This window comes from Thunnus thynnus, chromosome 23 (genome assembly GCF_963924715.1).
Source record: "Thunnus thynnus chromosome 23, fThuThy2.1, whole genome shotgun sequence".
Taxonomy (NCBI): Eukaryota; Metazoa; Chordata; class Actinopteri; order Scombriformes; family Scombridae; genus Thunnus; species Thunnus thynnus.
This window is the reverse complement of record NC_089539.1, coordinates 255,440-270,000: the sequence shown is the minus strand read 5'-3', so window position 1 is coordinate 270,000 and position 14,561 is coordinate 255,440. Positions and strand designations below refer to the sequence as shown.

Here is a 14,561-nt window from a genome sequence, read left to right as displayed (position 1 = left end):
ACAATAATTGTTTTATCTTGATTATCTTGTTTTCATAATCACTGGAAGCCAAAATCATAATTGAAACTAAAATTTGATTGATCAGGCAGCCCTACACTGAGGCTGCTTCATTCATAAAATAAGGAAGTACTCTAGTTTTGATACTAGGATGAGGAGAGGACATTTCTCTTTGTTTGTTAAGGTTAGTAAAGTTAACAAAAACAAGTTTGTTATCGGCTTCCCAACTCGTTTTAAAAAAGAGTGAGAGAAAAAGAGAGAGAGAGAGCACAAGTGTGCTGAGAGCACGAGCAAGATAGTGAGTGGCGGTGGTCAAGTGAGAGAGAGGGGAAGAGAGGGCGACAAGAACAAATCCAGTGAATGAGAAAAATACAATTCTATTTTCTGATTGTTTCAATGCGGTTACGTTCTAAAGCAGAAATAAATAATCATCACTCAGATGATTGAGGAGCCAGATGCTCTTAGTTTCAGTTTCCTCCACTGCATTTCTCCTTTCCATTAATTCATTATATCTAACTCATGCAGCAGTAAATACAAAGAACAACAGCACAAATCTGTGTTGTTGGTTTTTTTTTTTACTCGTGTGAGTATTTCGTTTCAAGCACTACTTTCATTTTTTAACTTCTCATGGGTCACGCATGATCTACCTGGTTCCTCAGGAAATGAAAACAGAAATGCACAACAGGGACTTCACATTCCAAGTTTAATTCCTGAGATTAGTTCCTCTGGCTCCAAAGTACCAGGAACTTTTGGTCAAAAAGGGGCTAGTAATCAAATAAATTAAATAATTAAATCTAACCAGGCATTACAGTGCTATGCAGAAGAGAACCTCTGATTGCACAACACGTCCAACCTTGAAGTGGATGAGCTCCAGCAGCAGAAGACCACAGCACAGGCTCACCAAAACTGGACAGTAGAAGATGGAAAAACTTTAACTGGTCTGATGAATCTCCATTTCTGCTGCCACATGCAGATGGTAGGGTCAGAATTTGGCATAAACAACATGAATCCATGCCGTCTTGTGTCAACAGTTCGGGCTGCTGCTAGTGGCGTTATTGTGTAGTGAATATTTTCTTGGCACACATTAGGCTTCTTAATAACGACTGAGCATGCTTTAAATGTCACAGCCTACCTGAGCAGACATGAGTACCTTAGAAAGTGGCACCTGAGTGTATATTGGGTACGTGATTTAATGTCTCTCTGTATTAGTAATGCATGTTATTAATCTATCATGAGGACTGAAGTAAATGTTTGTTTCTTCATTTTGCCACTGCTTCCAGACAACATGGAACATGTTGGGAAACATCTTATACAGGACACACACAGATGACAGTGATAACCATTTCTTTATCTATGGGCAAAACAATAAACAAGAGGTCGGGCTGCTCCTGTAAGCAACCACATTCACTTGCTTGACAGTTCCTGTAGAATGTGGGTGAGCGTGTGGTGTTCCTTACCAATGATCCTTTCCACCATGTCATACATCTGCCTCGTCTCCTCCTCCTCTCTCCTCCAGCGACACTTCACGTAGCAGACCACACCCCACACACAGCCAACCACTGCACACATAGACACAAAAATTCACAGGTTCAAACACAGCTACTGAAAATCTGTTCCCACTGCTGCTTGGAGAAAAACTCTGTTGAAATAATAACAATTAGCACTACTGTTAATTCTAAGCAAGTCCTTAATCAACAAATGTGTTAATGATTGAGTTATCTATATACACTGCTCAAAAAAATGAAGGGAACACTTAAATCACACATCAGATCTTATTCGAATTATTCAAGTTGAAAATCTTTACTAATGTACACTGTATAATTTGCTGAGAACAAAATGATGTAACAAGGGTCAATGGAAACCAAAATCATCAGCCCATTGAGGGCTGGATTCAAAATCACTGAAAATCAAAGTAAAAGATTTAAATGACAGGCTGATCCAACTTGAGTGAATTTTGTCACGGCAACTCATAATGTGACTCAGTAGTGTGTATGTCCCCCGCATGCCTGTATGCACTCCCAATAACGTCTGGGCATGCTCCTGATGATGGATGGTGTTCTGGGAGTTCACCTCCCAGACCTGGATCAGGGCATCAGTGAGCTCCTGGACAGTCTGTGGCAGTACTTGGCGGCGTCAGATGCACCAATACATAATGTCCCATAGGTGCTCAAAGGTCAGGGGAACGAGAGGGCCAGTCGATGGCATCAATACCTTTGTCATCAAGGAACTGCCTACACACTCTGGCCACATGAAGCCGGGCACTGTCCTGCACTAGGAGGAACCCAGGGCCTACTCCACCAGTGTAAAGTCAGACAATCGCTCTGAGGATTTCATCCTGGTACCTAACAGCAGTCAGGGTACCATTTGCTATGACAACGAGGTCTGTGCAACCCTCCAAGGATATGCCTCCCCAGAACATCACTGACCCACCACCAAACCGACCAAGCTGGATGGTGTTACAGGCAGCATAACGTTCACCACGATGTCTCCAGACTATTTCACACCTGTCACATATGCTCAGTGTGAATCTGCTCTCATCTGTGAAGAGAATAGGGCGCCAATGGTGGACCTGCCAATTCTGGTGTTCTCTGGTGAATGCCAATCAAGCTGCATGGTGCTGGGCTGTGAGCACAGGTCCCACTAAAGGACATCGGGTTCTCATGTCACCCTCATGGAGTCTGTTTCTGACAGTTTGGTCGGAAACATGCACACCAGTAGCCTGCTGAAGGTCATTTTGTAGGGCTCTGGCAGTGCTCCTCCTGTTCCTCCTTGCACAAAGGAGCAGATACCAGTCCTGCTGCTGGGTTGATGCCCTTCTACAGCCCTGTCCAGCTCTCCTCGTGTAATGGACGGTCTCCTGGTATCTCCTCCATGCTCTTGAGATTGTGCTGAGAGACACAGCAAACTTTCTTGCAACCGTACCAATGTGCCATCCTGAAGGAGCTTGACTACCTGTGCAACCTGACTGGGCTGCAGGTACCGCCTCATGTTACCAGTAGTGACAAGGACACTAGCAGAACACAAAACTAGAGAAGAATCAGTTGGGAAGGATAAGGAGAAAGCAACTGTCTGTGGCCACCACATGCAAAACCATTCCCTTTTTGGGTGTTGTATAGCATGTGTAGCATGTGTTGCTTTTGCCTCTCCTGTTGTCACTTTCATTTGCACAAAAGCAGGTGAAACTGATTCACAATCACTTGTCCTTCTTAAATGGACAGATTGATATTCCTAAAGTTTAACTGACTTGGTGTTATACTGTGACAATGTTCCCTTAATTTTTTGAGCAGTGTATATTAAACTGATTTTAAACAGGTGTGCATTTTTCCTTTAAGCCCCTATGACCATTTACCAATACTGCTTCTACTGTTCCTACTGTCCTGTGTGCTATTACATCTGATTCCTCCCCCATGGACTCTACCCAGAGAGCCTGATCAGGACACATGGTGAAGAAAATAGATGGATGAATCTATCAGGCTTCAGATAACAGACAGGTGGTCACTCTCTTGGTCCGTTCATTTACTTTGATTTTTTTGTTGATGTTATAGTACACTTTATTTATAGTCTCTATATTAATATAACGTGCACAACACCTTCTATTGTTCTGTTTATATTACTGTTTGACTTATGGTCAGCCACGCTACCACCAGATTTAAAGGGTGGCAATGTCAGGTTAATATTGAAATATTGTGACAAATACTGGATGGATTGCCATGACATTTTATACAGATATTAAAAAGGTCTACAGAGGATGAATCCTACTTATTCCCTGACTTTTCATTGGGTACCACCAGCAGCAGATTTCACCTATAAAATCCCACTGCTTATTGACAAATCTTTGTCTTATCTTCACCCTTACTTCCATCCTGATTTTCTTTGGTGTTTTTTCCCTTAATGTCGAAAATTTAAAAAATAAACTTAAACCACAACAAACATGTAATGTTGGTTGACATTGTTAAGACATTGTTCTCATCTGTGTTGTGTTCTTTTAACCATATCTTTGGCCCTGTTTACACCTGGCATTAACATACGTCTTGGGAGATCCGATCACAAGTGGGCAGCTCTAAGCACAGATGTGAATGCACCCAAGACGCATTGAGGACGAATTGAGATCTGATCGCTCAGACCATATTTGGAGGTGGTCTGGGCCGCATGTGGCCACATTCTCTTGGCAGTGTGAACACAAATGTGTCCTAGGCCACATTGAAGGACCACCTGCTCAACTGACATCCTCTATTTTCTGGCAGACTAGGCACAGGAAGTGCTGCCTCATGGTCCATGTACCCTCCGTCCAAAGCCGTGCGCAACGTGTTTGATAACAGGATAAACAAATGCATTATTTTGTTTTTCTGTTTTTTGTGTGAATTAACAAAAACTAAGTCCACTGCCCGTTTTTTCCATTCCCCTAACCCATTTTCATCATCAAATTGCCAATTGGAATAGAAATTAAACCAAAACCAGAAAACAACTTGTTTTTCCCTTGTCTGTCTATAAACAATATTTAGAAGCAAAACGTTTAATTCTGTTTCCCCTTGATAGTTGCCTCTGTCCTGTCAAGTTGATAACTACAGTTTTTATTTTTCTTGTGCTGCTTGACATAATGGAGCTCAAGATTTATCAGGAGGACAGCTGTTTCACTACAATTTAAATGTATGAACCTGGACTGTGTGTATGTGTAACAGCTGAACAACACAGAACATTAATTAACATTAGATCATGACTGATCCAGTCAGTGTTTCTGAAGACTTAAATAATCACTGAAGTTATGCTGCTATGCCTCGTACGTAAATGCACACAGCATCTCTCGATGGGAAGACGCAGCTGCGGGGAGATCACTGCATATAACTCTATACTGTATATACATGTTCAGACTCTGTGCTAGAACAACTCAATAGGACGGGCATTTGATTTTTGAGAGGGGGCAAACAATGCATTGTATACTTGTTTATCCTGTTATCCAACAAGTTGAACACAGCTTTGGACTGATGATACATGGACTCCTCCCACTGGTTAAAAACAACAACACATTTGGTCTTTGCAAATGGAAATGATGTACATGTTTATTTGCATGTAGAGTGGGGAAGTGAGATCTGATCACAAGTGATCACTGGAGACTCATTTTCATGCCAGGTGTGAACAGACGTACTTAGACCTGTCCACTTGTGATCAGATCACCCAAGACACATGTTAATGCCAGGTGTACCCAGGGCCTGTGTGTCAGTCATCATTACATCACTGGCAATACTACTGTAGCAGGTGTAGGTATACTAATCAATTACTGCACTTTGGAAACAAACTGATTAGCTGTGATCTACACTTTACACGTTTCAGGCCCTGTCTTCTTTATGTGGTGTGGTTCATCTCACCAGCTGCAATGAGGAAGACTCTGCTGATGACAGTGAGGAAGGCACGGCGGAAGCGGCATGTGAAGGGCATCTTGGGATGTGTGGACTCCAGCCGAGAGATCTCAGACACATCGGTTGCAGGATCATCAGCTACCTGCCCAGTCAGCCTTCACACACACACACACAGTTAGTACAGATGGCACATGCACATACAATGATATATGTATATATCGTGAATTACCTTATCCCAACATCCTGGCCTGTCCGGATGATCCACTCCAGAGAAGTATGAATGAATTCTTCAAACTCCTGATTCTGAGCCTGAACAAAAGACACATCGTACTGTTCAGAGGATAGCACAAATGAGTTTCCATTGGGGCCCTTATGTTAGCTTCCAGGAGTTCCCACTCCAAAGGGTCCTGTTGAATATGAATATATGAATATTGCTTTTCAGTAATCCTACACACTCTGGGTTTCCCTTTTGGCAGCTCCTCTCATGCTCTCCACTCGCACTGAGCATCACTCTCATATCCTGCTTTCAGAGGCAAAACATTTAAATCAAATATTCTTTCAAAATGACCTTTATGCAGAATTCACAGACTTCACATAAAAATATCAAGATCCCAAGTCACCCTGTCTAATATGCAAATTCCTAGAATTTCATGTCCATTGGGAACCACACACCTTTCCATGTAGTGTAAAAACTCTGCTTGTAGAAAAGTTACAGTAGTGACTGACAGCTTGTTCCAAGCTTTACTGAACAGGTAGGATGTTAATGAGTGGACATACCAGTAAATACACAGAGGCCTCGTCCATGGACAGACTCCTGTTTGGATGCTGCTGGTCTCCACAATCATATTGGCCTGCAATCACAACATCAATCCAACACAGATGAGAAAGGGCACACTTCTGCTAACTGCTTGTATCAATACAATGTGTCTTCACATCCTGTTTATCCACTGATTAGAATGTTATCATTAACAGAAATTTCTCACATTTTTTCATGTTTGCATGAGAGGCACAAAGGAACTGGGTAGTACCTAGTTTATATTAAAGTATGTTTTACATATTGGACAGTAAGATGTCCGCCAAATCCCGTTTCTGAACTGGAACCTGTTCTAAATTTGAAAGAACCAGGAGATTCGTTAAAGTTGTTTTTTTATCTGTACTAAGAAATCAGACTAAGATTAGCAGAGCAGGAATTATGTTTTTGATGGAAATTATGGTCACACTGCAGTCTCCTCTCCATCTTCTCTCTGCTGCTCTATGTTTGACCAAGGGCAGGGCTGAGCTCCTCCGACACACACACACACACACACACACAGTGAAAGACAACATTTAACTCAACAATTATGCTTTGGACTGTAAGTGCAACAATACCTTCAAGACTAAAAAGCCAGTAAGAGTAATTTATCAAAACATCTACTTAACAAGCACATTTGCAGAGAGACTGTGGGCAAAGCAGTGGAAAATATCCCACTGCTTTGCCCACAATCTCTCCTCCACCACCAGTATGGTGTTCGGCGAACAGCTAATTTTTCAACAGTCCAGCAGTCAGTCCACATAAGCAGCAAGAGGGAGGGTGACAAGAGGACAGGATGAATAAGTGGTAGTGACTGATTTCATCGTTCTTTGCTCTTTTCAAACTTCACTCAGTGTTTTGATGTCCGGAATATTATTTAATTTATTGAGATCTTAGATTTGTTTCTGGAGTGATTTTATTGAGTTTGTATAGTGACTTTGCTGTTGTAAACATTTGTTTGTGCTTTAGGACCATCATTTTGTTATGTAAAAAAAAAAACAAATATCATCCTGTCTAACTGATGACTGCTCCATTTGACAATGTATCATCTTTCCTTAAAGGAGACCTATCATGTTATTTAAGAATTTGTAATTTATACAGTTATAATGTCAGATGTCCATATTACACATGGCCAATGTTCTAAAACATGAGGTGAAAGTATGTAGAAATGCTCCCTTAAAAGGGGTCATATGCACATTTCCAGGTCTGTATTTATATTCTGGAGCTCTACTGCAATATCTTTGCATGTTTTACAGTTTAAAAATCATTAATTATCTTATACTGGGTCTTTACGCAGCCCCTCACTTCAACCATTTTAGCTCCTGTCTGGGCCCCCTCCCAATGAGCCCACTCTGTTCTGATTGGTTAGCTTCCAGGAGCAGCATCCTGGCAAACTTCAGGCTGCTCAGGAGGCTGTGTCAACAAACTATAGTTGTAAGATTTCACTACTTTTCATGTTCTTTACTCGAAATGTCAACTTCTCAAATACATCCAGACATGTTCAAGCCAAAATCCAATCTGAAATATGAGAGTGGACAACACAAACAACACATGGCAAAATGTTAGCAACCAAACAGACGGCCTGTTTATGCCCTTGTTCATGTTCAAGCCCAAATAGAGACCTGGAAATGTGCATGATGTGTCTCCTATAAAGGACAAGGCTGGCAGTTTTCTATATTTTTCTTATTGTCTCATGCAGAGCCAAACCAACAATGAATTGATCCTTCTTACAAGTATTATGTGTGTATCCAGAGCTTAATATAATTTATTCTTCTGTGCCGTAGACTTCCATTCTTGTCCAAAAACATGCCAATGAGTTACACCGCTGTACTGGGTCACATGTTACTTAGCAACGAAGAGTTTTGGGTACGTTAGTTAGTTTAGTAACGGCTCTAAAGACTAATAACAACGATCACGTTTTCAATCTGCAGAGAGTGGTTCTATGTAAGGCAGCATTCAGACTGACATTAGCTCCACGTCAAAAAAGCAGCCCTCTCATTCATTTGATTGGAGCCAGTGTGTTGGCACAGCAGGGGTGACAAGACAACACAAAAAAGTTGAATCTGGTTCAACGTGACATCATTTAGCAAGGCGCTGTGTTGGCCAATCACATACGTGCAAGCACACATTCCTGGTGGATCGCTTTGTAATGTGAACACTGTGTGTCTGCTGTTTACCTCAAGATTGTTGGCACAAATGATGAAAAAGTTGCTGTGGCGATAACTTCCCAGAGTTGTAAAATCCTGTCTGTGAGTATTACAAACTGCTGTGCAGTGTTTTGGCATCTGATAAGTGTTTAAATGCATTGGCCTGAAGCTCCAACTTGACCTCCTGGTTTGTGTTTCATTGTCTCACCCGTACCCTTAAACAATACACCCCCACCAACGCAGCCCCTTGCACTGTTTTAACACCAAGATATTTTTGGCAGACGCCGCTGTGCATGATACACATTACTGGATTCTGCTTACTTTAATCTGTGCATACAGTAAATTTATAAGCAAATGTGCATTGTTTGCTTATTATTCATTAAAAGCACTGATAACAGCATTATGTTTATTGTGTATATCTATCAGACTCATGTTTGACTTTCAGAAATGAGCTGTGTGCAGTGCAGAGTAGATAGCTACCAGCGACGTGGGCCAGGTGGTCGTGCAGACTGAGCAGCAGCTTCAGGATTAGGTCCTTCTCAGTCTTGTTCTGCAGTAAAAATAAATAGTTAATAAACACACTCCATACACAACATAACTGTGTATTTACCAGGTTATTTGCAGTCCTTTCTTATGGCAGTTTGACAGTTGAAAAAAGTTCCAACTGAAAACCTTTATAGAGGCAAAATATTACAATATATGCCCCAAGATTTAGTGAATGACGTGACCTAATGTGCGTCACTAATGGTATTCAGTATCAGTTTAGGTAAACTGCTTTTCCAACCCAGGTCTTTAGTCTACCCTTATTGATATAAATGTAGTGGACAAAATATTTCAAACACCCTCTCGCAATCAAGCAATACAATTGGTACTCACTGCCCACCCATCATGCATCTAATGTAGTCCCAGGTTAAGTGTACACATTGCACTACATGAGCTCCATTGATTGAACCAAAATCTTTACGGCTGTAGTCTCCCAGTCGACTGGTCGATTAGTTGGTCGATATGCTCTCATCCGACCAAATTCTCATTGGTGAAATAATCTCCGTGTTCCTTTCATAAGAAGAAAAGTGCTACATCAGTAGCCCTCCAGGATTAATCCATTATTTCCTGCAGCGGGAGGAACAGACTAACAAATCACCTGTGAAAATGGGGGAGTATTCAAAACAGAGAAATAGAGAACGGAGAAATGTGTGGCTGCTGAGTTCACTGTGCACTCTGTCCCATTACATCCAACCTCCCCGCGACTAATTGATTAGTTGAAGATTATGTACGATTTCAGTCGACCAAGATTTTCTTTGGTTGACTACAGCCCTAAAAATCTTGTTACAATCTTAACTGCGGTCAAAACCAAAAGAGGGGGTCAGAGGAAAATATCTACTTACATAAGAGGAGTCAAATTCGGTGCCAAAAGGGTGGCTCTTAACTACAACAAAGGAGAAAGAGATAGTCAGGAAACAATAGCAACAACATGCTCATTCAAAACACACAGTAAACTTAACACACCACAAATGTGAAGGCACAAGCAAAAAGAAAAAGAAAAAAATGGTCTTTTGCAATAAGACTGCATGTTTGGAGACTGTGGAATGTGAGTGTAGTTCAGACATCACTCAACACATTAGTCAGTGTCTGTACATGAAGCTCAACACTTCAAACCTCACCACATCAGCCAAGCATTTTGAGCACTACCATCAGACAACATATAAAATTAATTATTGACTGAAATGAAGAATGATTACTGTTTACACACAAAATTTACAAGGAATGAATGAATGCAAAATAGAAACCCCTGTACAATGTAAGGCAACCCAACAGTTGTGTAGATACCTTTGTGAAATGTACAATTTCAAATTGTTGACACCGCGTCTTAGAAGTGTTGTTTCCATGGTGATGTTTGAGGTTGTAGATTGTGGTGTTTTTAATATAATATATAATTTGCACCTCTATATTTAAAAGACGGACAAACCACAGCTTGACACCACTCAGAGTTAGCCAGAAAATCTGTCTTTTTGCAACTTGAGCAAAACAAAGTATAGCTGAATAGGTTATTTTATAGGTTTCACTAATAATAGATTTCATTTGGCACATTAGCATCTTCTTATCAGGTTTTAGGGCATTGAAATGATTTCATTACCCCCCATATTTTCACTTCCCACACAATTTTTTGACATCATCCTCATTTTTATTCTCTTTCAACAGCGGCTCTATATACCAAATGATTGATCAATTAAAGCTGCCTTCTTTTTCGTTTGCTTGTAAACAATGTTTCTGTTTACATTCTTAGTTACCCACCAAAACACAATGTGTGTACCTTTGAGGTCTAACAAATCTGTTGAATGGATTCCCATCCTCATAAAACACTTGCAAAGCCACTTTTTCTAAATAGTTTGAAACTTGAATTGTTTACATTCATGTTTACTTTCTAGCAGTCTGCTTCCTTGCCTTTGTTGGTGAATTGTTGCATTTCTTGGTGTGTTACCGCCACCTGCAGAGTGGAATAGTCAGAAACCATTGGCAGGAATGTGTTTCATGTCACCCATGTGCATGTACAGGTGCGTCCTTTTTTGGTATTTGTGAACTGGTTCAGAACTGTAAAAGATAAGAATCGCGATTATGATTATGTGAATTGATTTTTTAGCCTTTATTTCATTTATGGGAGCACTATTATTACTAGTTAAAATTATTACTTTATTTTTTCATTGTAATGTTGATATTTGTTTGCATAATGGGTCATTTTTTGAGTAGGGCTGAAACTCACTTTAATTTTCATTAACAATTAATCTGCTGATTATTTTTCGATTAATTGTTTGCCTATAAAATGTTAGAAAATAGTGAAAAATTATTTCCCAGTCAAAGGTAACATCTTCAAATGTCTTGTTTTGTCTGACTGGCAGTCCAAATCAGCATGTATGACAAAGAATAAAAATTAAGAAGCTGAAATCAGCAAATTTTCAGCAATTTTGCCCAAAGACTGACTAAGACAATTGTATGGTTACTAAAATAGTTGCCGATTCTTAAGACTTGAGGACATGTCTTAAAGTGCAGGGAAGTCCTGACATTTATATTCATCCTTATGGGATGAAGTGGAACGATGAAAGTTTAGGCCAGCAAATAGCACTGAGTGCTGAAGGAGACTGCTGAAAAAAATCTACTTGATCACAAACACATCAGAAACAACATCATCTAGAGTATGTTTGGAGCCTAAATCGGGCCAATATTTCTTAGAGAAGGATGGATTATGTACCTCTCAGATGGCTAACTAGCTCTGGCTGTTACATAGCAAAGTTAGCAATTGCACCTACAGGAGGGATAGACTGAAAACAGGACTTTGCATTGTTCTTGGTTTGTGAAGTGTGTGGATTCTACTTTGTTCAGTCTGTTGGGTAGCTAGCACTAGTTAGCCATCTGTCTGGAATATCAGGCTGATGTCTTGTCAAGAAACACAAACAGTGAGAGCAGATGACTTAGACAACAGTCCTGTGTTAAAACAATGCAGGGGGCTGCGTTGGTGGGGGCGTGTTGCTTGCAGGTACCAGCAAGACATGAAGAAGTCCAGTTTGAGTAACAGATCTGTGAATGTGAAGGTTTATCAGGCATCATAACACTGCACAGCAGTTTATTATACAGACAGGATTTTGAAACTCTGGGAAATTTCAGCAGCATCTTTATTTTTGTCACTGATCACGAGGTCTTCAGTATAAATACTGTGTTTACATTAAAAAGCAATCTACATGCACTTATTTCAGTGGCATCCGCATCGCCTTGTTGGATGATGTCACATTGCCGCAAAAGTTGAGCTGATTCAACTTGTTTGCTGGATGACTCTGTGTTGCCCCACCCACAGCTCTCCACAAGTGAGCCTGCTTATTCAAATGAATATGCAGACTGTGTTTATTCACACAGGGCCAATACAGTAAGAATGCAGCCTTGGTGCACAGATTTCTCTTTTCTGTCCTGCCTGTGGTGAAACTGATAAAGTGTATGTTTAAGCTCTGCTTAGTTGAAGCATCTAGTAGAGACTGCTCATAGTTGTATAGCATAGTTTGTTCTTTTACTATGCATTACATATGTATAATGATAACAGCCAAATCATTCTTTTGACATTTTAGTTCAGTTATTTTCTTTTTGCATTTGTGAAAATATCACAATTATCTCCCTGAGCCTGAAAAAGAAAAGAAAATCTTTCTTGCCACAATGGGTAGTTGTAGTTGAAGCTGCACAGCAGTTATGGTGTGTTCAGAGGCTCTGTTTACATGAAACACATCACTCTTGCAACTATTATCAAATAAGCACTGAGGAGGGGATGCCAATTTGTTTTAAAAAGTAAACATACAAACACAAACCCCACCGCCATGCCACACTGACATGGAAATTCTACCTTAAACATTTGCTTTAAATTCATAGCAGACATATTTTACACTCTTTGATAAACTTATATATGATATCTTGTCAAATACTTACTGACTCCATCCACCTCCGAGGATCCAGAGCCCCTCATCCTAATGTACATGAGGCCCAGCAGCAGAAAGAAGAGGCAGGCTGCAGTGAGCAGGAACATGGACAGGTAATGAGCACTAAAGCTGCCAGAGGAGGCCACCTCTTCCCTTTTGAACTGCTGGAGCAGCTCATCCTCCGGGACAGACAGCTTCTGCTTCAGCACTGCCTGGCTGTATGAGTGGTTGGGAGCGGTGTGGTTGGAGTGTTTGCCCCTGTAGGTCTGGGACAGGCTGCTGTAGTTGGAGAAGCGCGGCCTCAACCCAATGCTGAACCTACTAGTGTTGCTGCTTTTGGATGCTCCGTCCTCGCCGTCGACGTGGTTGTTTTTGTCGGACTCTCCTCCATGGTTCTCGGCGAGGGACACGTAGATGGACTTCCTGGCAAAGTTGTGTCTCAACATGCCTCCCGACCGGTCCGAATCCATTCTCTGTACCTCGTCGTCCTCCTCCTTCTCCTCCCTCCGGCTACCCACCATGTTTAGACTCCCAGGTGGGTTAACCACTCCGGTTGCACCCCCCGTTTGCGACCCTCGGACGACTCTGTGGGATGAGAACACCGTTTTCGGATGGCTCCGTCTAGGCTCCAACCTATCCCGCTGTCGGTCTCCAACACCAAGGCCCCCAATCTCCTCCTCGTCCGAGTAATCCCCGGCTAGCTTGCTAGTATTCAACTGAGCCGCTCTGCTACCATTTAAAGACCGAGATGTCGTCTCTTTTTCCCCCTCACAATCGTCCTCGTCCCCTGATTCGTCGTAATTCCTTCCTTCCGCCTCAGGTCTGGATCTGGCACGAATTCCCCAGCCCAGCGAGACACTTCTCTGTCCGTCCGGACCCGGGGGAGAATTATTGCTATTCAGCGTACTCCCTGCGCCACGCTGACTCTTTACAGCCACACCGGGTGTTGTAACGGGCCTTATCTTCGGTTGTTGTTGAAAACCGGGGCTTTGGTCTGCCCTGCCGCTGTGATTGAGGCCTTTTCTTCTCTGTGGAGTTTCAGCGTCAGACTCGTCGGAGCTGAAGCCGAGGACGGAGGACTTCCGGCCCGGTCTCCTGCTAGAGCTCAGGTGCGTGACGTCATGGCTGGCTGGCCTTGATCCCGCCGTGTTGCCGCCGCCAGTGGTGCTGTTGATGGCCCCGCTGCTACGAGTTTTACCAGGTCTAAAGCCCCGCTGCTGTTGCTCCTCGCGAAGTTTCTTCAGTTTCTTCAAATATACCGGTCGAGTGTTTTCGGTAACTGGGCCTGGAGTGAAACCAAAGCGCTTTAATTCGGAGAAAAGCTCCTCATCCGTTAACTGCGTTGACGCCATCTTGGACAAAACTCCAGGAGAAGGCAGTATTGTCAGATCTCGCGAGAGAAACAAGCAACCAGGTCTATGGAAGCAACCCCAAAAGAAGCGACTTGGCTGTCCAGAAATAAAGAAAGAAAAAGCCCAGAACAGGCGTGTGTGTGTGTGTGTGTGTGTATATATATATATATATATATATATATATGAATTTTTATATGTCATATATTTCATAAGCAACCATAAATTTTTCTTTTTAATTCTAAACATTACATTTTTTATCTACTCTAAACATTTACATTTTTCTTTTTAACTCTAAAGAAGTTGAACAAAACAAACTGGCCAACAAAAAATGAGGAATGGGTAAATGAATGAATGAAAATCAGAGTTAAGAAGTTGCAAATGACGAACTGGCCAAGTAATTATATCAATGAAGGCAAAACAAAGATATCATGTTGGTCTTTCAACAATCATCAAAAAATACGCATACTGGG

General features: G+C 41.6%; 1 protein-coding gene across 1 annotated transcript in view; it reads right to left on the bottom strand.

Annotated features, from left to right (window-relative positions):
• lemd3 (LEM domain containing 3) overlaps positions 1-14,110 on the bottom strand; it is a 27,297-nt gene extending 13,187 nt beyond the window's left edge. The window contains exons 1-7 of the mRNA XM_067582540.1: positions 12,750-14,110; positions 9,674-9,714; positions 8,769-8,838; positions 6,129-6,202; positions 5,581-5,660; positions 5,361-5,506; positions 1,455-1,556 (exon numbers count right to left, since the gene is read on the bottom strand). Of these exons, the coding sequence (XP_067438641.1) occupies positions 1,455-1,556; positions 5,361-5,506; positions 5,581-5,660; positions 6,129-6,202; positions 8,769-8,838; positions 9,674-9,714; positions 12,750-14,091 (1,855 nt within the window). The 5' untranslated portion in view covers positions 14,092-14,110. The remainder of the gene's footprint in view (positions 1-1,454; positions 1,557-5,360; positions 5,507-5,580; positions 5,661-6,128; positions 6,203-8,768; positions 8,839-9,673; positions 9,715-12,749) is intronic.
• Between the last annotated feature and the right edge of the window lie 451 nt (positions 14,111-14,561).